We start from the raw sequence: 24,648 nt of genomic DNA on the forward strand, positions 1-24,648 counted from the left end.
AGATCTTTTCTTACCTAATGCAGTTTTATTACACTTGTGAAACGTAAATAATTTCATTTATTGTAGGCCTTATATTAGTCAACACCTATCAAAGATGCAATTAACTTTGAAAACGGTAGTGCAGGAAGAAGTCTAACTCATGGATTGATGATTTCTTTCCCCAAAAGGAGATGTGGGCATTAGTGTTAATTGTCCCTGGGCATTCTGAGAATTGTGCTTCCTCCTGGGAAAGCTGTCTGGCCTCCTAAGATCATTGAGGCCATTTACAATCAAACTTGCTTCGGCATTCTTGTCATAAAGACCTGCAATGCTGCTTAAGAGAATCAACCAGACCACCAACCAAGAATGGAAGGCATAATTTTTTTTTTTTTTAAATTTTGATGAGCTCTGAACAGCAAGTATTACCAGGGGAAGGCTCTGCATTGGCCTGAACTGCCGGTGGAGGACATTTTTTCATCCAGTGGCACTTCTGTTTACCAAGGCCCTGGCTCTGTGGCTCAGTGTGTACATCAAGTGAACATTCCTTACAATCCCTGAATGCTGATGAAGGAGTTAATTTGCGTAATACATTCCTATGCAGCTTTAGAATCAGGATCCCTGTTTTCTTTTCTCTTAGACTTTTTAGATTTAATTGGAACTGCAACAGTCAGTTTAAGGAGGGCGCTGCTTGCTTCTGCTGCATCCATTTTTGATCCTTTCCTCAGTATGGTGGAATCAAATTGCCTTCTTCCTGCCAGGTGTTGAGATGTATGTGTCAGGGGAGGGGGGGGGGCCAAGCTCTCATTGAGTTTACAATCAACAAATTCTTACCCTGAGGACTAGAGTGCAGTTGAAGTGCCTATCTCCTGAGCTGCTCTTTCAAGGACTTAACTATGAAAGCAGCTTCTCCTTCGAAGCCCTTATTTATGCCCCCTCCCCTGCCACAGCTGCTCAGCCACCACTGTGAGCAGCCAGTACGCTTGCTAGTGGCTGCCTTTGCTTATTCCTGCCTCTGGATTGGCTGAGGTGTGTCTGCCGATTAGTCTCATGGTAATTATGGATGGCGTGTTTGCAGCATATTTATTCCCTTCCTCAGCTCACTTGGCTTCACACTGACTTTGTTTAGTCAACAATCTGACAAATTACCTGGGGTAGTTTTTTCATCCCATTGTACCTGTGCTTATCTCTGTCACAAACCACCTTAAGGACTCTGAACCAGAGTTTTCCTATTTCTCTTGACTGAGATCAGCTTTCTCCTGACATGTCCAAAAGTCCAGATAAGGGACGGCTTCAGAGCTGTTCTGAATTCTGAATTCTGCAGGTATCAGAGGTAGGGCCGAGGGTTATTACCTAAACCCCTTCCTACCCTGCTGTTCACCAGTCTCTTCACCTTCAGAGTTCACTCTCGCCCGGACGGGGTTAAGCCTGAACACTTCCCTAACTGGTAAAGTCTCCTCTAGATTCGGATAAACTCCCTTTAACAATCTTTTGAAACTGGATTTTATGCCATTTCAAATCTTAAAGGGCAAACAAAGGAAACAAACATAGGATTAAACTCATAGTTGACAGAGAAATCAGTTTTCCTGTCATTAGGGTGCATTTGGACAAAGTGGATTATATTTGGGTTACATCTACTATAAGCCCAAGGCAAAGGCACCCTACTCCAGTACTCTTGCCTGGAAAATCCCATGGATGGAGGAGCCTGGTGGGCTGCTGTCCATGGGGTCTTGAAGAGTCGGACACGACTGAGTGACTTCACTTTCCCTTTTCACTTTCATGCATTGGAAAAGGAAATAGCAACCCACTCCAGTGTTCTTGCCTGGAGAATCCCAGGGACGGCGGAGCCTGGTGGGCTGCCGTCTACAGGGTTGCACAGAGTCGGACACGACTGAAGTGACTTAGCAGCAGCACTATAAGCCCAAGCATCTTCTTTCACTGCTCTTGTTGCTATTATTTTGTTTTGTTACCTGCACCCCCAGCGACTCCCCCACTTTTTTATGTCCAAGATAGACTATATTTTAATAAAAATTTTCATAAAAGTACCTTAATAAAAATATACTCTAGTCTATCTTGGACAAAAAACATTCTTTGTCATGAGATAGTCGATTTAACTGATGCTGGAGGAATTGCGATGTTCCTTAGCTGCAAGTACAGACACTGCGGGCATCTATAGAGCCTGTGAATGTGGCCACTTTGTGGTTTGCTCCTGGTACCAGAATGCATTTTCAGAGCAGGGCTGTGACTGATACCTCAGAAAGGCCCCCTTGCCAGTCTGGTCCTGGGCTGGCATCCGGGAACGTGGCTGGTAATTCGTTCCCTCACTAATATAAACCTTTCCTAAGTGATACAAGTCTCTCACTGATTCTCAACTGTTTGCACAAGCAATGTGGTTTATGCTCAGCACCGGCTGTTCTTCTGGGAGTGTGGGATTCTGGTATGCGCCAGGCAGAGGGTGCCAGCATGACTGGCCTCCAGGAGAAACCATGGGCACTGAGTCTCATGAGCTCCCCGGGGCAGCCATACCATCAGGGCAGCACTATTAGTACACATATGCTGCTGCACTCTTACTGCTGCGTGAAGAATGTCCTCTGGGTGATCCCTCACGGGAGACAGAGAAAGCAGAGGAAGCCTGCCTGTGGGTTCCTCCAATTCTACCTGTGGTGTTCTTCCTTATGATTCTACTGGGTATCCTTACTATTAATATATTAGTGTCATAAATCTGAGCTGTGACCACAACATTCTGTGTCTCAGGAGTCTTATAGGCAAATACCTGAACGTGGGGTGGCCTTGGGGACCCCTAAAACAGCCCCTTCATGAGGCACTGTGAGATTTCAGAAATATCATTTGATGGCATTATCCTCAAAAATGCTGATCTGAGCCCTACCCTCTTGGTTTTTCACACATAATTTTGGTTTAGAGTTTCCTAAAGAACTAATGTTTACTTAGTTTATAACTATTCATTTACTTCCCTAAAGGAGATTGCTTTACTCTATTAGATTTGTTCTTTTATGACATAATCTCTAAAATTACAGTCACCATTCATGTCAAATCTAACATCAAAAGTGGCTGAGAAGCTCTACTGCTACCAGTGTGTATGATTTTATATTACATTTTAGAAGAATATATTTAGAAGAAATTCTGCAATACTGCTAAAGTTAACAATATTAGTTAATATTCAAAAGTGTGCCCAGATATTTAACAAACTCTCTTTGTTGGTTAATTTTAGAATTTAACTTTAACTAGATATTTTCAGATGACGTTAAGAATTAATGGGATAATGTTGACACGGTCTTGAATTTTCATGTTGTTCAGAAACATATTTTTATTTTTATGCCTCGAGGCAGCTTCGCGCTGACGCATCACAGTCTGAGTTATGCCACATGTTGGTTGACAGACTGTTTTAACTGCTCTCTGTAGAGCAGCAGCTGGTGTGGTGGGTGCTCAGAATAAGGACCAAATAGTGATTCTACAAAAAGAATAGAAAGTTCAGGACAGCCATGTTATTCAGATTAACTTTTTAAAGATTAATTTGTTAGAACAATAAGAACAACATTAATTCTATGAGAATTCCTGGGTATAGATAATAGGTCTTGGCATGGAAGGAAACACACCTTGAAAGCAAAGTCTTTTGTAGAAGTGATAGAATTTCACTGGTTGGTTTCGCATTACTGAATCTCTTCATGCCCAAGGATGCAAAAAATGATTCTATTTCAAGAGTTCAGATTCTTTACAAAGAGAAGAATGCCAATGCCATTGAACAGGCTCAAGTCTGTGCTTACTGATAATATTAATAATTAAAAATATTTTATTAGATCCAAGTATTATGGATGGGAAGCTGGGATGAAATATTTCCCTGGGCATATGGCCAGCCCTAGAAACTTCTAAATGCTGCCCTACTCTTAATGTGAGGACTTGCCAGCCCTTCTTGTAGACTTTCAGTATGTTCAAGACCCTGGAAACATAAAGTATTTAAGGGCCTTTGAATTCAGGTATTTAAACTGAATTCAGGATTATATCTGTTCTGCTAAATAAGCATTCAGTAAGTTATTAGGTAACTTAGGCAGAGAGCACAATTTAAGAGGAAAAAGTACTACTTAGATTTTCAAGAATGGAAGAGTGAAAATGGGAGTCAATTTCATCTAGATCAACATCCTCAGCTACTTATTCAGATCAGCGGTTAGATCTTATTTCCCTAACCTGGACATTTACTATCTGTACTACTCTTGACTGATGTCTGTCTGTCTCTCTGTTACTCCCTGAGATTAAAGATAAGCCAAGATTTCTCTCTTTCTCATGTTTCTGATATACCAGGGTAATGATGTTGGCTGTACCTTAAATGGACTTTTGGGAAATAATGCTACAGACTTCCCAAGGCAAACCTATGAATTAAAATGCACTGTAAAGCCTTCCTCACAAGCATCTAGATTACACAACATAAGAGTGAACTTTTGGAATATCCTTGAACTCCAAGGCAATGCAACCATTGCCTGAACTGAAGTTTATGTTTTAATCTTCATAGCCTGAAGATTTGGTCTTGCTGGTCCCTTGGCCCAGGTTACATATCCCACAGGACAGTCTGATGCATGAGTCATTTTAGGAAATAATTGATAAATTACTGTGGACTCAAATGAACAGAGGACTATCAGTCAAATAACAGAAGTTCTAATATATAAATTTAGCCAGATCTCCCAGCACACTCAGAGATGCCTTGAAAGGTCCTACATTCGCTATTTTCAACATTACCTAAATAAGGGAGCAAAAGAAAGAGCTCACAAACATATAATACATACTTTGTCCTTAAATATACACATGTATAGATCTATGTCCACTGATCACTAAATATATATTTAGGTAGAATTAGAGAACTTTTGTAGCTTTATAAATAAGCATAGGCATTTATGGGCACAGAAGAAACAGAAAAAATATGAATCAAAATGTGAAACGTACCATACTCTGGGACCTGTCCCGTCCCGCGCTTCAGCAGTAGCCTCACTCTCCTTCCGCCTGATTTGATGAGCTCTATTGCTCTGGCGTGGGTCATGTCTCTTGTGCTCTCCCCATTGATTTCAATGATCTGATCTCCTACCTGTTAATTAAAGAAACATCACGTTAGCCAAAGATGGTTTTATTCAAGTTGTATTTCTAACAGAGAAGCACCCCTAGATGACCAGTTTCCAGAGAGCAGCAGAAAGGCTTGGTTGCAGCCTGCTGCTCCTTAGTAGAGGCTAATCCCTGGCTGCATCCTGAATCTGACCACCAAACTTTATTAATCTTTGTAGAAATTCAAATATTAGACCATGAAGGTTGTGATGGTATGTCACTTATATTTAGCCAGTATGACAGAGGTCATAATTAAACTATTTAGGATTTTCTTAAAAAATTAGGGGATGTGTTTGATGCTGCAATTCAAAATAAGCTGGCATCTTCGGTTTGAGTCAAGAAGTAAATATTTTAAGGACTTTTCATTGAACACAGGGCAGGATCTAATTCAGCGTGTTGGATGGAATGATTGGTTTTGAGGCTTCTCTGAGAATTTTTGTTATGCATCATTTATTTACATTTCCCTGGGTGATGTTGTGATATTGGCTTCTTTGTAAATAGTGGTTGGTTGATATTCAAGTTTGATGATGAATTTTCTATCACAGTCCTTTGAATTAAAAATGACTCCATTCTCCATACATGACTAATTCTTGCTAAATCTTTGCCATTCTCACATCTGACTGCCAGAAACTCTTTGGTGAAATACCAATTCCTCTTGAATTGTTGACAATACCTAGGCATGTCAACCTACTTCAGAAGTCTTGCCTGGAGAATCCCATGGACAGGGGAGCCTGGTGGGCTGCAGTCCATGGGGTTCCAAAGAGTTGGACACGGCTGCAACAACTGAGCATGCATGGGTTCCATAAGCAGCTACCATTATCCTTTGTGAATAGATATTTGGAATAAAAGAGGTTCAACCATGAGCATACCATGTAACTCCCACAGTACTATTAATGTCAGGAAACTTGGAATTAAAATATGTTTCATTTCAGTGCAAGTCACTTAAGACAAATTAGCCAGGAAAAGCACAATGAGTTGCTTCGCAGAAATGCTATTTTAGGTGGGTTCCTGAACTTGATAATGCAGACAGAATTGCAAATAAGCCCCTTTTCAGGGAGCACTATCAAAGTAAGTGCTATAGGCTGGACCAGAACAGGAACAGAAAATTGCTGTCACAACCGCCAAAGGGTAGAACAAAGTGGGGGGAGGGGATAATAAACACGTGTTTATTATAGCAAAGAAGTGATGTATGTGCTTGTGTGTGTGCTATGTCACTCCAGTCATGTCTGACTGTGTGTGACCCTATTGACTGTAGGCTCCTCTGTCCATGGGATTCTCCAGGCAAGAATCCTGGAGTGGGTTGTCATTCCCTCCTCCAGGGAATCTTCCTGACTTAGGGATCACATCCACATCTCTGTATCAACAGGCAGGCAAGTAGGTTCTTTACCACTAGCGCCATCTGGGAAGCCCATGGAAATGATGCCTCTGCCTAAATAGGATTCCCTAAGGGGCTTCCCTGGTGGCTCAGATGGTAAAGCGTCTGCCTGTAGTGCGGGAGACCCGGGTTCAATCCCTGGGTCGGGAAGATCCCCTGCCAGTACTCTTGCCTGGAAAATCCCATGGACAGAGGAGCCTGGTAGGCGGGTCGCAAATCCCCTGGAGGAGGAAATGGCAACCCACTCCAGTACTCTTGCCTGGAAAATCCCATGGACAGAGGAGCCTGGTAGGTGGGTCGCAAAGAGTCGGACACGACTGAGTGACTTCACTTTCACTTAAGGGGAAAGGACTTCACTGTAATGAAGGTAAAGGCTCCCCACTTTGTATACTTGGTGGCCTTTGGAAGCACTGTTTCAAGGCAGTGGAAGAGGTTGCCATCAATGGCACAAATTCCACATAGAAGAATCACTAAAGACAGGATAAAATTAATTTGTTTTAGGGCCAAGGTTTGCACCGGTTTTCTTCATTCAGGTCTCCTTTATGGTCTCCTTTCCCAGGAGGCACCAGGCACAGCCTGAAGTCCAGCAGCTAGCCTGAGGTCAGGTATCCAAGCCAGCGGCAGAAGTGGGACCAATTATCCCTCTCTCAGCAGTCGTCGCCTGTGTCTGAAACCCCAAGGCCCAGCATCACATCGTAGAAGTAAAGCACAGGTTTCAGTGAAGCTGTTAGAATAGAGTCTTCATTCCTGGCTACTCTCTTCAGGTTCACATACCTGACTGATTGCTAAACATCTCCTCCACTGGGATGTCCAGCAGGCCACTCCAGCTCAACACCAGCCGATCGGGCTCACCATCTTTCTCCTCAGATGGTTTGTCCTCTCAAGTCCTCATCCTGGACAACAGCGCCACCATTCACCCAAGCTAGAAACCCGGGGGTCCTGCTGAGCTCCTAGTTCAGTTCCTGCCTCCCTCTGGATTATTCCCACCAATATCTTCACATGGTCACCAGCATCATTCTTCTGAGGGAAATCTCCCCAGATGCCTCATACTCACTGAGGCAGCTAGGGCCTTCCATACGCCACTATTCCCTTGCCTTGTCTTCCCTACAGGCCTGGTGCCTTCCTAATCTTCCCTCAAGGCCAACCCAAGCTCTTCTCCCCAGGGATGACTTCCTAGACCTTGTCTTCTCCTCAAGAAGAAGTGTGGAATCCCTCCGCACCCCAGTTATCACTGCACCCCAGTATCCATCACACTTCAGTAGGGAATTATGCCTCTTTGTCTTCCCTCTTAGATTTTGAACTTCTTCACTCATCAAACAATTTCTGAGCACTTATTATGTCTTGGACAGTCTACTGGGAGATCGGATAAATAGTGACAAAAAGTATAGCTTTTATTTACAACACATTCTCAGTCTAGTTGGGGGAGAAAGTGGGTAAATAAGAGAGTTACTATTCAATATATTTTTGCTGTGACAGAAGTGTACACAAAGTGCTAATGAAAGAGAAGTGAGGGGCATCTAGATTAGAATAAATGTGGCTGGTAGTCAGAGAGAGCTTCCTACAGGTAGTGACATCTCAACTGGATTCTGAAGTATCAGCAAGAGTTCCCTTGGCAAAGGAAGAGGAAAAACATTCTAGGTAGAGAGGACAGCATATGCAAAGAGCCTGAGGTCTGAGAGCATGGTATATTTGGGGGAACTGCCAGCAGTTAATTCTGCTACTCAGGGGTTTGGGCTTTATTTTAAAGGCAACAGTAAAGCACTGAAAATTTTGAACAGGGGGCAAGCTGACCAGGAAAACAGAGTGGTGTTTAGAAATTTCCCTGAGACATTACTATGAAGAGTGGGCTGGAGAGAAAGTAGGAGATTGAGGAATGGAGCTGAAGTTGTGAGGTTGTCATGTTGTTTATTCAGATGAGAAATTGGAAGATGTGGGAAAGGAAATCATAGGATAAATGAGGGCAGGGACTACGTCCCATTTGACTGTTTATCTTGTATGGGGTTCACTGTACATACTTGTAAATGAATGAATGAATGAATGAAGCATTTCCACACAGCTCATCTTGAGACCCATGGCGGGAGGGGGTTATATGTTCTCTTCATCCAAAACTCAAACCTTGACAGACACCACTGCCTGAGGACACTTCTCTCTCAAGACTGACATTGCAACAAGAATTGTATAGGATTCTTATGGTGTGATAGAAACACTAACAGCCATACTTAGAAAGTTTGATGCTTTCATTCTCTTGTCTATTTGTTATTTTCCCTTTCCCTTGCTAACAGCCATGAGAATTAAGGGAGGAAAATATGGCCAGGGAGAGGTGGTGAGTTGGAAGCTTGTGTAGGAGTTGGAGGAACAGAGGGTTCAAGGGCTTCATGGGCTGGACGTGGTGTGTCTCCAGTGTGGGATTTTCAGGACTAGGCTCTGGGAAGATTTTTACTGAGTTTTTGGAAATCTGAGCTGACCTCTTGGCTTGGCAGCATTCGATGTGGGATCCCCTCAGAAGAGGAAAATAACTCTGATGCTGGTTGAACTGAAGGTCCTTAGCCCCTTGTCTAAGATTTTCAGTTTCTCCCAAGCCCCTGTCCATTCCAGGGAGCCAGGGAGCCAGTCTTCCTGCCTCACTGGGAGCAATGGAAGTTTGAAACAGTCCAAGATCTTGGCAAATTCAGGAAAAAAACTTGGTGGTGGTGGCAGTGGGATAGATGCTGGTTGGGCAACGAGATGGAAATGCTGCCACTGTTGAAGATGTGAATCTTACAGGCATTCTGGGCATGTTGCAAAAGCGGTTAAGCTCATCTGGACCTAGTGTCAGAGGTAACAAACAGGCCAGGCCCAGCCAGGAGATGCCCATCTATCCTTGTGAAATGACACAGATGCTAAAAAGGTTTACTCTTCACTTTCAGTCCAATACCAGTCTTATACATAGTTATTTGACATGGAATTCCATAAAGAAATTTGAGAAGTGATTCTTTTCACTTTCATCCTGTGAGCATCCAGATGAATAAGAAAATGAGTTTGTCAGGGAAAGAAGAGATTCTCATTACCTTCTGACTTTCATTTAGCTGCCGGGTGTGGCCAGTTGAAGGGTCCTTTCCCTATGTGGCATGTGAATATTTGGGGGAGTTAATTTGATAATGGAATATTACTCAGCTATTAAAAAGAATACATTTGAATCAGTTCTAATGAGCCTATTATAGAGAGTGAAGTAAATCAGAAAGAAAAATACCGATATAGTATATTAACACATATATGGAATTTAGAGATGGTGATGATGACCCTATATGCAAGATAGCAAAAGAGACACAGATGTAAAGAACAGACTTTTGGACTCTGTGGGAGATGGAGAAAGTGGGATGATTTGAGAGAATAGCATTGAAACATGTATATTACCATGTGTGAAATAGATCATCAGCCCAGGTTCCATGCATGAGACAAGGGGCTCAGGGCTGGTGCACTGGGATGACCCTGAGGGATGGGATGGGGAGGGAGGTGGGAGGGGGGATCAGGATGGGGGACACATGTATACCCATGGCTGATTCATGTCAATGTATGGCAAAACCACTACAATATTGTAAGGTAATTAGCCTCTGATTAAAATAAATAAATTAATTAAAAAGATAGTTTTCAATGCAAGAGAGAAAAAAAAGAAACAATGGAAAACATGCAGGTTGTTCAGGGATGAAGAAAAAGACCAGTTGTGACTCTAATGTAGCCTTCTCTTTCTACACGCTTCACCACGGAGCTACCTTCACCTGAGTTGTGGTACTAAATGAAACTGAAGATCTCTACTTGTTCTTAGAGAACTTTTAAAGTATCAAGTTTGAGTTGGAGTTGAGAGAGGGATGGGGGAGGAGAGAGAGAATGGAGGCAGTGGGGATGACAAAGAAACAGACAGATGGCCAGACAGCCATAGACATAATTCAGGAATGTGCATGTTGTTTTATGGGGATCAAGGAGATGTTAAATGTAGGAAACTAACCAAAGGATATAACATGAATTCTAGGCATTCTTTTTTTTTCCCCCTGTGAAGGAAATACTTGTATCTGTGTCCCCTTGGGAAACTGACAACCTCACAGTGGCGTCTTAGGGGCAAGGCAGAGTGAGGGAAGGCTGCCGTCTTGGCTCAGCCTAACAAGTTCTTCTGCGTTTCTACACACACATTTCTATTCACATCTTGGCAGGTTTCTCTCTTTCCTAACAAAACTATTACTAAGTCCTTGAACTTGCTTGAGGCTCTGCAGGTAAAACTTCTCTTATTGGAAAGCCAAGGCAGGTAAAGGTAAAAGTTTCAGTATATATGTACCTATTGGCCGTGCCATATAGGATCTTACTTCCCTGACCAGGGATCAAGTCTGGGCCCCCAGCCATGAAAGCACCGAGTCCTAACCACTGAACCACCAGGAAATTTCCCAAAGTTTCAGTATTTCTTAAGCAATTAATAGTCCAGGTTGTAAGAAAAAAAATTAGCTCTATACTGTACACATTTTTGTAGACAGTATTTTGTTCGACTCAACGAAATCTTTACAAGGACTATATTAATTCTGGGCTTACTGCAGCCCCTAATCATGGTAGTTTCCACTCAAGGCTTCCTCAGGTTTCTCCACAAACATTCCTGGCTGGTTGCAATCAGTTCACTGCCTTTATACCACAAGAATCTATTTCATATGATTATGTGTGACTGAAGTGATCCTAGATTATAACTAGGTGTGAGGAATTGAGCTTCTTTAGAATTTTATGCCGAAAAATAGTTGATGCCTCTATTCGCTGTTTCATGAAAAACTTAGCTCTGGACCATTTGTGTGGCTAATGGTCTGAGGTCACAGGATAGTTTTGTCAAAATTCTTCCCTTAGAGGCTGGTTTCTCCCACTGACTCTAGATCCCTCACAAGCAAGGAAAGCACCTCCTGCCTCCGTGTCATCTATACCTGCCACAATTCCCAACAAGTAGGCCCTCAGTTAATCATGTCTGAGTAAATGAATTTCAGGTTTGCTTTTCAGTTATAGTAACCGTCTTCGTTTTCATGACACAGAAAACTCAGCTTTCGAGCACCTCTGCACACCATAAAGCCGTCTTGAAATACTGCCTTAGGCACTTGCAGCCAAATCACAGCAATTTCAACAGTATTACAAGAGACCGAATGAGGTTTCAGTAAAGGTGACCTATAAAAATTGCTAGAGACGGGTATGTTATTGTTATGGAAACAAATGTTAAAGGATCGAGAGAAAGAAGAAAGGAGGCTGAGTCTAAATAAAATCAGAAAAACAAAATTAGAATTCGGGCCTTCGCTCTGCCAGAGGCATTGTTACTGGGTGCTATGACAACAGGACACCTGGTCTGTGAGGGCCCTGCTGGAGCGAAGGACAGGCTGATTTTCACCTCAATAGTGACCTGTACTATATTATGGTTTTTTTCACAATTAACCTTTGTTAGATATTATTTAATGACTATTACAGTATAAATCTCTTCCAAGGGGTCACACTGAGTGCTTTGGTTCACTCCCCCATGTCTTCCATGAGACTGTTGATTGAATTAGACAGGATCCAAGTGTCTATTACAGGACCTGGCTCTGGTTATAAAACTGTGGTGCACAATTGCCTCAGCAAGGCACAGGAGCCCATTAAGTCAGCACGCTTTTCCTGAAAAACTTCTATCCCCCTGGAAATTGAAGTACAGATTGAAATTGAAATTTGACACCACCAAAATTCTGTGGATTTTATTTGCCTCATTTATTTTATACATTGAAATCTAGCTAAGACTCTATGTTTTGACTACAATCATTTAAAAAGAAAACATTTCTTATTAAACTTCATCCAAAGAGAAGTGTGAAAAAGCCCTGGTGGATCTGCAGAAGAGTTCTTCATCAGGGTTATACCGGAGCCCATACCTGCTTGGAAGGGTCATGAAGGTGAGAGGAACCAGAGGGGAACAAGAAGTTATGAGTCACTGCAGAGCCGTGATATGAGTGGGGAACCTTACTCCACATTTTTCTTAATTTGTGTATCTTCTCTTTAGAAAAGATTCAGTAACAGCTCAAAAAATGTTCAGTCTTTGACTTGGGCAGGGGTGGTGCCCTGGCCGCTCACTCAGGGGGCTGCTTTGGTGCAGATTCAGGGGGAGCTCCTTATTCAACAGTTTCCATTTCTCATTCTTGCTTTTACAATTCTCTAAATTAAAACATGGAAATGTATGTGAAATTTAAAGATGACGCAGTAGCCCAATTGCAGAAGTCAATTCTAAAGTATAATTTGTTATCTTTATCACCAAAACTTCCCTTTTCTTTGTCAAATATTACTAACACTAATCTCATATAGGGGATATTATTAGATTGCCCCCCGCCCACCCAAATCTCACTCTTCCAGGGCTTTTAATTGGTGTTGATGTTTCCTTCCTCAGGTCACCCATTTCCTGCCTTATAAATACTTCCCAGGTGGAGTTGTTCTCTTTATGTACCTTTGCACCTGTGGTTTCCTTTTAGAATCTGCCTTTCCCCATTCAAACAACAACTAAATCCTACTCAACCCTTAGGAGAAACCTCAGGTATGCCTGCATACAGGAAGCCTTCTATGATCCCATAGTTTGGGTTGGGTACCTTTCCTAAGCATTTCTTTAAAAGTTGGCCCTCCATTTCCCTAGGTGTTAGTGTCAAATAGATATATATTTTTAATTCCAGAAAGTTCCATAAAGCAAAATTTGAAATTGGCATGCCTGGTAACTATTTACCTAACATTGACATTGTATTTACAACTGCTTATTTAGCATTTATATTGTATGAGGTATAATGAGTACTCTGCTGCTAAGTCGCTTCAGTCGTGTCTGACTCTGTGCAACCCCACAGATGTCAGCCCACCAGGCTCCCCCATCCCTGGTATTCTCCAGGCAAGAACACTGGAGTGGGTTGCCATTTCCTTCTCCAATGTATGAAAGTGAAAAGTGAAATTAAAGTTGCTCAGTCATGTCTGACTCTTAGTGATCCCATGGACTGCAGCCTACCAGGCTCCTCCGTCCATGGGATTTTCCAGGCAAGAGTATTGGAGTGGGGTGCCATTGCCTTCTCCAAATGAGTACTCTAGAGGTGATAGAGTATGATCATTGATGTATATAAGTAGTTTATATATTTTACATGCAAAACATATGCAAACATATTGTATGTAAGTAGTTTATACACAAATATGATACCCTTTTATAGGACGGACTTGAGCATTCTTGGATTTTGGTGTCTGTGGGGGTCCTCAAACCAATCTCCATAGATACCAAGGGATGGTATTGACCTTTGCCTATCATAACACTGTAAGCTCTCTAAGGGTAGAGACTCCATCACATGGGGAATACCCATATATATTGCTTCAATGGATGAAGGAAAATTGAAAGTAGGAGTTTTTCAGAAGCTGTGTTCTGGCTCCATGTTCCTTATTGTTTCAATCAAGTTCAGCAAAATGTATAAAAAGTTTTAAATCTGATTTCGGGATATGTGTCAGCCAGACTTGACCACAATCAAATAGTATAAAGTGTACATAAATGCCTTGTAAGGTAAGGTAAGGTAAGGTAAGGTAAGGTGAAGTCGCTCAGTCGTGTCCAACTCTTTGTGACCCTGTGGACTGTAACCTACTGGGCTTCTCCGTCCATGGGATTCTCCAAGCAAGAATACTGGAGTGGATTGCCATTTCCTTCTCCAGGGGATCTTCCGACAGGGATCGAACCCTGGTCTCCCGCATTGGAGGCAGATGCTTTCACCTCTGAGCCACCCTTGTAAACTCTATTTAAATATTAACTTCATTATTAATTGTAGTAGCTATCATCATCTTCATAATGGTAGAAGAGAGAAAAAAAAATGAAACACAATGGTAAGTTCTTCACAATGAATCCAGGAGAGAAGCCCCTGAGGGGTTGAAAATGTATTTAATGGAGAAATGAGGGAAGTGGTTTTCTGAAAATGTCACTGAGAGGTTAAAGACTCCCAAAATCTTCTGTTGGTTTGCTAAGTTCTGCCTTTTAGGAATTCCTATAGGATGTTAATGCTATTTTTTATTGTATGATTTTGACAAATAGTTCTTACAAAAAGAAACCTCCTTGAACGTTGAGCAGATAATCCAAACCCTAAACCAGGACAGAGGGATAACTGCTTGTGTGGCCACAAACAGAAATGCATAGAAGATTTTAAAGACAAGCTGGTTGATGCAAAATATTTTCTATGAAGCAAAAAATAAGCACAACCATTCCATTTTCATACACTGTTTTGACTGCTCAGGCAAGAAGAGGAGACTGGGGAAATATCTTAAAATTATCTGCCTGAGCAAGAATAGAAAGCTATCATTGGCGGCTCAGCTAGTGGCTTATTCATTTTCTTGGAAATCACTTATATTAGGTCATGAAGTCAGTTTCCCTGGTTGATTGAAAAATAAACAAAAGCAAATCAAAAAGAAAACTTTCCACTGTGGCCCTAATATAGGCTGTGATTTCCCTTCCCTGGATGTAATTGAGAGAAAATGAGGGATTATTATTCTCCATCCTTATCTAATCAGATAGATTTATTTTTCAGATGCAAGCATTGGTCGTTGTGTGGTGACTGCTATATAGGCAGAGGATAACCAATTCTTGTTTTCCTGAAGCTAACCTGTTTGCAAATTGCCTTTGCATTTACTGTGTGTGTGTGTGTGTGTGTGTGTGCATATGTGCACATACCAATTCCAGACCTGATGTTTACAGTGTGAGTTACAGTGAAAGGTATACCCAGATGGGTGTATCAGTCAGCTGGGATTTTTGAAGAGAATTTAATGGTGGGACTATTTCAGAGGTGTGAGCAGGGTTAAGACAACCAAAGAGGGCAGATACCAATAGCATCTATTCCTCTGGCAGAGGAGTAGAAAGTTACAGGGGCATATGAGAGCTCAAACTGTGAAAGGGGGCCACCTGACTAGAGCTGCTGTGGTAGAGGAAGCAGCACTGCTGGGCCCAGGGCACCACGGCCGGGAGCAACAGGGGTAAGAACACATCAACATTTCTGAGGCTGACGGAGTAACATCCCCCCAAAGACATTGGCATCTAGGCCCTGGAATCTGTGAATATATTACTTTACATGGCAAAAGGGATTTTATAGATGTGAATAAGTTAAGGATCTTGAGATGGGAGGGCTATCCTGCTTCTCTGAGTGGACCCAGTATAATCACAGGGGTCAAAGTCTGAGAGAGAAGAGATTTGGGACTGAAGCAGAGGTCAGGGATAAGGGAAGATGATCTGCTGCTGTGTTGAGGATGGAGGAAGGGGCTGCAAGCCAAGGAATACAGGTGGCTCCAGGAGCTGGAAAGGCAAGGGAATGGATTCTTTCCTAGATCCTACAGGAGGAAATAGACCTGCTCATAAGACTTGATTTTTAACCCACTGACACTGCTTTGGAATTATGACCTCTAAAACTGTAAGATAATACATGTGTGCTCTCTTAAGCCAATAAGTTTGCAGTACTTTGTTACAGCTGGAATAGAAAGCTAACGCACTGCCCTCTGATTTCCTACTAGTGCTTCTTATCAGCCTAATCCAACAGGAAATCAGAGGGCAAGAGAGTTTGGGTGATGCAGACATAGTGATCAGTTCCTAAGATTGCAGAATAAGGAGAGGAGGGAAGAGACTAGATTTGGGAGGAGGTAAAAGAAAAGAAGCACCAACACTTGGGGTGGGGTGCGTGTGGGACGGGGATAGATTTTAAAGCCATGGAAGAATATGACATGACATATGAAGGCTCCTGTGATCTGAACACTTGTATCCCCCACCTGGTTCACATGCTGAGATTCTAGCCTCCAAGGTGACGACATCTGGAGGTGGGGCCTTTGGGAGGTGATTAGGGCCTGAGAGGAGAGCCTTCATGAATGGGATTCAGTTCAGTTCAGTTCAGTCTCAGTCGTGTCCGACTCTTTGCGACCCCATGAATTGCAGCACCCCAGGCCTCCCTGTCTATCACCATCTCCTGGAGTTCACTCAAACTCACGTCCATTGAGTTGGTGATGCCTTCCAGCCATCTCATCCTCTGTCATCCCCTTGTCCTCCTGCCCTCAATGCCTCCCAGCATCAGAGTCTTTTCCAATGAGTCAACTCTTCGCATGAGGTGGCCAAAGTATTGGAGTTTCAGCTTTAGCATCATTCCTTCCCAAGAACACCCAGGACTGATCTCCTTTAGGATAGACTGGTTGGATCTCCTTGCAGTCCAAGGGACTCTCAAGAGTCTTCTCCAACACCACAGTTCAAAAGCATCAATTTTTCAGCGCTCAGCTTTCTTCACAGTCCAACTCTCACATCCATACATGACCACTGGAAAAGCCATAGCCTTGACTAGATGGACCTTTTTTGGCAAAGTAATGTCTCTGCTTTTGAATATGCCATCTAGGTTGGTTACAACTTTCCTTCCAAGGAGTAAGCGTCTTTTACTTTCATGGCTGCAGTCACCATCTGCAGTGATTTTGGAGCCCCCCAAAATAAAGTCTGACACTGTTTCCACTGTTTCCCCGTCTAATTCCCATGAAGTGATGGGACCAGATGCCATGATCTTCGTTTTCTGAATGTTGAGCTTTAAGCCAACTTTTTCACTCTTCTCTTTCACTTTCATCAAAAGGCTTTTTAGTTCCTCTTCTCTCACCAGACATTAAATCTTCTGGCACCTTGATCTTGGACTTCTGGCCTCCAGAATTATGGGAAATAAATTTCTGTTGTCTATAAGAAGCCACTCACTCACTGGCATTTTGTTATAGCAGCCTGAAGGGACTAAGACATAGGCTTTATAAAATAACTCAAGGATAAGACGTAACAATCAGGTAGTGCTAACTTTGTCCACATTGGAGAAGCTATTTTTGGAAGGCTTTATTTGTTTTAATATTTCATTTTTATATAGATAGTCTCTTAAGATAATGTTATAGAAAGACAAGTGGCATCAGGGTTACTGAATCATACCTACTTTTTTAAATTGCTAAAGGTTTCGGAGTTGCCTTTGCATCTAGTCAGTTTCCGATCCCCGTCCACCCTACTCCCTCTAGGTCTCCAGCCTGTTGTTCCTCCTGCCTTCATCCTCCATTCTCTGTGTCTCTCCTCTGCCTCCTCTTTTGGTCCTTGTGCCTGCCACCATCATCTTTTGCAGCTCACCTCTGCTGTGGTCTCTCTCCTTTTCACACACCCACCCTCCTTCCCCAGACTTCCTGAACAGAATCCAGACCCTTAACACGGTGTGATGAGCGTCCAGGATCTGGTGCCCCCAACCTTCCAGGTCATTCCTGCCACTCTCTCAGGTTCAATCTGGATGGCTTCTTCTTCCCCCACTCTTCACTGGGTGCTCCCAGCTCTGCATATTTGCTCTTGCTATCGCTTCTGCCAGTTTTTCTTGCCATTCTCCCCAACGCCTCCTGTCTTATCTCGCAATTGTGCCCATTCTTCAAGGTTCTGCTCAACTCCTCCATGAGCCACCTCTGGTCCCTCCGAGGGGAGATGTCACCACCTTTCTCTAGGTGTCCACTGCATACTGACTATGCCTCTCTTACAGGGTTTAAGTCTCCCTGGCTATGCCTCTCTTATTCTCATCATATCTGTATTTATTCTCCCCACCATGTCTGCACCTACTAAAGTATACACTCCTGGAAAGAGGGATTGTAGCTTTGTTCCATCTACACTGCCTTAAAAACAGCAGATAATACGACTTGCAGCAAGGACAGAAGTTATTACTGCATAAGATATAAGATGATTAATGGGAGGAGGAGAGTCCTTGAGGAGCTGAGGATGTGGGGGAGTTCAAGGGGGAGTGGCTCTGGGGTCAGAACCCTCTGAGGGCAGTTCTGTGCTCACTCATTTTTCCACTGTTGGCTGAGGTGACTAGCACAGGATAAGAGCTTCATTAGCATTTCTCAAGTGAATGAATCAATGCTGCCTACTGTTTTGGCCAAGGCTAACCTTGAATTCCATGAGAACAAGGACTAAAGAGAAATTTGTAATCTCCGTTATAATATAAAGGAGAAAAAGTATATACAAGTAAAAATAATACAGTCTTCTACTTGCCGTGAGAAGTAAGCTTAGCAATAGCAGGGTTTTGCCAGGAACCAGCTAAAGAAGATCCAGCCACAAGGTGGAAGCAACTCTTTTCTTTCTGATATAACCATGCCTAGGCTGGCAAAAGCTGGCTGAAAGCAGCAGACATATTATTTTTGTGTTTACTGAGTCCTGTGAGAAGCACTGGACAATAAATTCACGAGACATAATTATACCCTCCCAAAGTACACTGTTTGAGAGCAGAGATCATGATTTACACTTCTACAACATCCTCTGTAGCATCTAGCAGTACTGACTGGTGAGAGAGAGAGAGAGAGAGAGAGAGAGAGAGAGAGAGAGAGAGAGAGAGAGAGAGAGAGAGAGAGAGAGAGAGAGGCGGGGGGAGAGAGAGAGAGAGAAAGAGAAATGATTGGCTAATTGATTTAGGGGTAAAGTAAGTCAAGGAAGCAGTTGCTAACAAGACACCCCCTACACACACTAAACCATATACAGGGCCCCTGAGGGCACATCTTATTAGTCCCTTCATCTCTGGTTTCTACTGTCTTTACTTTAAGGTGAGGTCTCTGAGCTTGAGGGAGGAATTGGGCTTTCTGAAAGGCCACATGGCTCATAAGCAGAAGTCACAAGACGAGACATAGATTCCCTCATTCCCAAACCCACAGCTCCCTATTCTTCTCAAGTTGCTTCAGCATCACTGAGGAGGGGAGAGTGACTCACTTGTGGGTTTTTATTTAGTTCACAGTCAAAGGTTCCTTCTATAGGAACAAGAGACTATGTAAGATGTTTGTGATTTATTACTGACCTTTGGGCTATTGTTTAAAAGTACACACACAATCATGTGTCATAAAAAGTTTGGAAGTCCAGGTTCATTCAAGCATGAGTAGGATGACAAAGAAGGTCTGATTAATGGTGTAATGAGAACAACCTATAGTTGTAAATAGATCTAGTTAGTACTTTACATTCTGGACTTCCCTGATCACTTCAGGTACTTTCTCCATGAATAAAAATTAGTTTTTAGCATCAGAGTTTCAGATCAGCAGAATAATGGATGTCCTTGGGCCCGATTTTAATATGCAAAAGGAGTCTGTACACAAGGCAGAAAAACTCATGTCTCTGGGGTCGACTGTCTTTGTTTGGTCATATTGAAAACACCATCTTTCTTTAATAGCTTAATTTTAAGACAGCTCTCCAGAGGGTCTTTACTCATCGCTGCCATATTCAATTATCCTGGCATTGAATGTGTGGATTACAATAATTTTTCTATTGATATGCTAACACTGAATAGATAGAATAGCAGTGTATTACTATTATTTTGATGCACAAAATAAACATTATCCAATTTTCTTTACTACTTAAAGTCACATATTAATTACTTAAAATTTACAACTAGGAATGAAGCCGAGTGTCTAAAAATCTTGTTCCTGTTCAAGTTAATTCAGATTGTCCATCCATGCATGAGAACAGCTGAGCTATGAAATTGGGCAGCATGTTTTCTGGCAATAATAAGGAGATAACATTCCTTAGGAGTATTTAAGTGACATCAGTATTGATAGGTTAATAGGAAATAAAAATGTAAAGCTTTCGTAAATTGCTAGAATAAAAAGCCTCTGGTTTATTGTAGCTTCGCAATGCACTTTTTGAACTCTCCCCCTTTTGCAGTTTAAGTTAATAACTGTCTGATTAATGTAACTGTGGCGGTACTCAGAATTCCATGGCCATCCCATGGTAAATCAGCTGTTTTCAAAAACAGACTCTCCCACCTATATCCTGAGTCACAATCATTTTGCTCCCTCTACTCCTTTACCAAATTCTTAAAAAATGACCTCAAATGGGATGAAATGCAGAGAATATTGGGTGGAGAAAAGAAATACAATGTGACATAAGGTCATAAGAGCTGTGTTTGAGAATTTGATATAAGAGAAACCCTACATTTTCAAAGCTCAGGGTATCACTTGGTGCTATAGCATAATTAATAACAAGTCTCATAATTATTTTGAAAAAGGCAAGTAAAGTGATATTATGCTATCATGCATCTTAACTAGACTCAAAATTATTTTCAGGTCTCTGTGTGAGTATTTTCACTGACATTTCTATCTGTATACTAAACTCTCAATTAATTGTCCAAAATCTTGTTACAGTTGTGAACCACTCAGATGAAAAATTGGACCCTTCACATTAATTAACACTTTTTGAACAAAGCTTTATGCCAGATACTTTCTAGGCATATTAGAAGCATTATTTCATTCTCAAACAAATAAACAAAGCAAAGCTATTCTCTATGAGCTAGAGAAAACAAAGAAAAATTCAAATAAACTTTGGGAAATGAAATCACAATTTTTTAAAATTGGGAACTGATTTAACGTATGAATACTGCATACTGAGTGACATTAATGCCAAGACAGCAGGTCAGTCTCTACATGGTTATTTACTTGAGCTGTCCCATGTCATCAATAGTGCCCCTTCATTTGGGTTGGCCAGGTTCCTTTAATAGTTCATGTGACTGGACATTCAAGAATGACTTGGATCTACTTCATTATGCTTCCTCTGATCCTGTTTTCCAATTCCAAGTGCATTTTCTATGTTTTTGTCCTTGGTTTCTGCCTTAGACTATGACCCTGGTCACCTCTCCAATTTGGTTTCTTACACTTTCTAGTAATCTTTAGTGATGGCCCCTCAAATGCATCTGAGGTCATCATTATACTGATGCTTTTGGAAGCTGATATTTCCTATGTTATCTCTGTTCAGTCTTGCATTGTTATTGACGTGAGGCCACCTAGTCATTTGACAAATATGAGCCACTTGTCACCAAAAGGACTGAATATAAACATGTGAATGGAAACGTCCAAATTCATCATCATCCCTAGATAAACAATTCTGTAGGGTTGTCCTGATGGAGAATCCTTCTTTTCTAATCACTTATGTTTTCCAAGGATATCACATTATTAATGCAACTTGTTTGGCTGAAGTGTTTCTAGTCACTGAGGTATGGATGCGTGATTGGTTTATTTTTCCAATAACTGCTGCCAACTGTGCTCTGTTAACTCCCCTTGCCCTTCCCTGCTGGGTAGTATTCCATTTCCGTTATTTTTCAGCACTTTTAGCTATTGAAAAGTATACAGTTAGCACTGCAAGCTCACCTTCAGTTAAGAACTTCCCCCACCCCTGCCCCACTAAGCTGAAGGCTTGAGGGACTTGAGCAGGCAAAGGATCTTGTTCTCTTCTCTCCCTAGCTCCTCACTCTTCCTCATCTCTCCAAGCTGCTAGAGAAGCTCCCATGGCAGGGTTATATAAGAGGGATGACATTCTCTTTGATCAAGAGTTACTGGTGGATCTCTTTTTTTGTTTCTGTTTTCCATGTGGCAAATCTTAATCTGAGTTTGGTGTTCACTTTGTGCCACAAACTGTTCTAGGTGCTGGGGATATGGTGGAAATCAAGGAAGAAAAGATTTCTGACCTCAGGGAATTCTGATTCAAGGATATCCAAATGCTGCCTCTCTCTTGAGGATGTTTTGGGTCACTTGTTTGGAAGACTTGATATATCCCCAAATTGTGAGGCATAGTTGAGGCTCTTCTCTTTCTTTTCTACTTGGCATCCCTTTCCTCCACTATGGATAATACGACCTATAGCCTCTTTCAGCATGGGTCCCTCTGTGCAGAAAATATTCCTCCAGAAAGATGGCTTATGCCTCAAATCACCTTCTGTTGTGTCCACTCAACCCACAGGAAATGGTGGGAGTGCAGGTTAACCCACCCGCAGGTTCCCTCTCTTTACATTTCATCTTTCCTTTTTTTTTTCCTTTTCCAGGTCATCTACTGATTCAAAAGCTCAGTCACCTTAAAGTAAGAAACAATCATGGGTCTCCCATGGGGTACAAGGCCAAGATGGTTTGAGCATCCCCAACTCTGCAGGAAGGCAACAGGACACGTCTGGAATCTCTTTCCCTCATGGGGGGCCAGCAGCACCGGGAGAAGAAAGATGAATGCTTCATAGACGCCGTTTTGTTTGCAGTAAGAGCTCTTGCTTCTACTCTCCCCTGGAAGAGTGCAGGGGAGGACACACCAGCAGGGCTGGTCCTGTGAAACAGCAGTTCCCACAGCAGGCCCCACCAATCACCCCTGGAGATTCTCTAAATGCAGTGTCGGGAACTTAGTCTTTTATCCTCAGCTATGGCCTGAGTCACCATTTCCTAGATAATTGGAAAGATCCAAGCTAGCATCTTACATCATCATATCACATGGAGACGAGTAACAGAATAAGAATAGGGGGTTGGGTGAAGCTTGTGGATTGCCTACTAACTGTACTTACTCAGCCACATTCTGGGTAACTGGAAAGTGACCTTGTTTTCATTTCTTTTTTAAAGTCTTTATTAGACAAGAGTGTCTAAGAGAAACAGATTACTGACTAAAATGTGTATGTCTTTATTATTAAAATCTAATATACCAGGTTTTATTCTCACACAATGTTTCAATTTTTAATTTGTCATTGTTTCCATTAGATAATTTATGTAGTGAAGGCATGATGGACACTGGAGATGGAGTGGTGTAACAATGGGATTAAGGGTACAGGCTTTGGGGGGATTAGGAGCCCTGGGCTTGTGTTTTATGATTAACATCACTCATTAAATCAGAAATGTTAGACTAGTCATTTAACCTCTGTTAAGTTCCCGTTTCCTCATCTGAAAATGGGGATGATAATGGTGTCTATCTCATGGTGACTGTCTCAGAATTGTTAAGAAGTTCATATGAGAAACACATGCAAACTTAGTACTATGCCTGAGCCATGGCAAGTGTTCAATAAACATTAGTTCTGTTAAATTTTACTCAGTAGGAGACTTTCAAACTCACTTTAAACTTCAATATATACAATACTAAAGATTTGGGTTATATCCTGTACCGAAGGAGAAGGAAATGGCAACCCACTCCAGTATTCTTGCCTGGAGAATCCCAGGGACAGAGGAGCCTGGTGGGCTGCCATCTATGGGGTCACACAGAGTCGGACACGACTGAAGCGACTTAGCAGCAGCAGCAGCAGCAGCAGCCTGTACTGAAAGGTAACATTTGGGATTTGGGGATCTAAGAATTTAGAGTTAGTGGTTGGTAAACTATGGCCCTTAGGTCAAATTCAACCCACTGTCTTTTCTTCTTTTTTTTAATGTAAAATTTATTGGAACACAGTCATATTTTCATGTACCTATTGCCTATGGTTGCTTTTATACTAATATGATATGGTTGAGCTGTTGTATCAGAGACTGTATGGTCCACAAAGCCAAAAATATTTACTCCATGGCCCTTTGCTGAAAAAGTTTGCCCACCCATGGACCTTTAAATTTAGGAAAGACAACTGCTTGTCTTGGATAATTTGTATACTAACAGATCTGTGCATAGGGTGCAGTTCACACTTGACTTTTTTGAGAATTCTTCTCTAATTAATGAATCTACGATAAAAATTTTCTTTTGGTTTTATTTAAATTATGTACTATTTAAAACATTTAAGAGTTGAGAGTAATAAAATTTCTACTCTTGCACTCACCAACCAGATTTTAATCAAGTTAGTATTGTGTGACATTTGCTTCTAATTCTTTGGCATAAAAAGAAAATCTTATGGATAGAGTTTAAGTTCCCTGAATGGTTTCTGATTTCATTCCCCTCCCCACAAAGGTAACCCCTATTCTGTAGTTGATGCTTGTTCTTTTTTCGTTTTTTAGGACTTTTACTTCATATGTATATATCTATAAATAATATATTGCAAATGTTGACATTTAACATAAGTATCATTACATATGTAATTCTGCAAGTTGGTTTTACACATCATTTTGTTGTTGAAATTTATTCATGTACTGGATATTGTTGTTGTTCAGTTGCCAAGTTGTCTGATTCTCTGCAATCCCATGAGCTGCAGCATGCCAGGCTTCCCTGTCCTTCACTATCTCCTTGAGCTTGCTCAAACTCATGTCCATTGAGTCAGATGCCATCCAACCATCTTATCCTCCGTCACTCCCTTTTCCTCTATCCCTCAATCTTTTCCAGTATCAGGGTCTTTTCTAATGAGTCGGCTCTTCGCATCAGGTGGCCAAAGTATTAGAGCTTCAGCTTCAGCATCAGTCCTTCCAATGAATATTCAGGGTTGATTTCTTTAGGATTGACTGGTTGATCTCTTTCCAGTTCAAGGGACTCT

The 24,648-nt window shown here is 41.8% G+C and overlaps 1 protein-coding gene across 2 annotated transcripts in view; it reads right to left on the reverse strand.

Moving 5' to 3' along the window:
- Nucleotides 1-24,648, reverse strand: part of MAGI2 (membrane associated guanylate kinase, WW and PDZ domain containing 2) — a 1,495,474-nt gene that overhangs the window by 77,314 nt on the left and 1,393,512 nt on the right. For both annotated transcript variants that reach the window (XM_018047275.1, XM_018047276.1), the window contains one exon: nucleotides 4,927-5,065. In XM_018047275.1, coding sequence (XP_017902764.1) covers nucleotides 4,927-5,065 — 139 coding nt within the window. The remainder of the gene's footprint in view (nucleotides 1-4,926; nucleotides 5,066-24,648) is intronic.

Source organism: Capra hircus, chromosome 4 (assembly GCF_001704415.2).
Source record: "Capra hircus breed San Clemente chromosome 4, ASM170441v1, whole genome shotgun sequence".
Classification (NCBI taxonomy): domain Eukaryota; kingdom Metazoa; phylum Chordata; class Mammalia; order Artiodactyla; family Bovidae; genus Capra; species Capra hircus.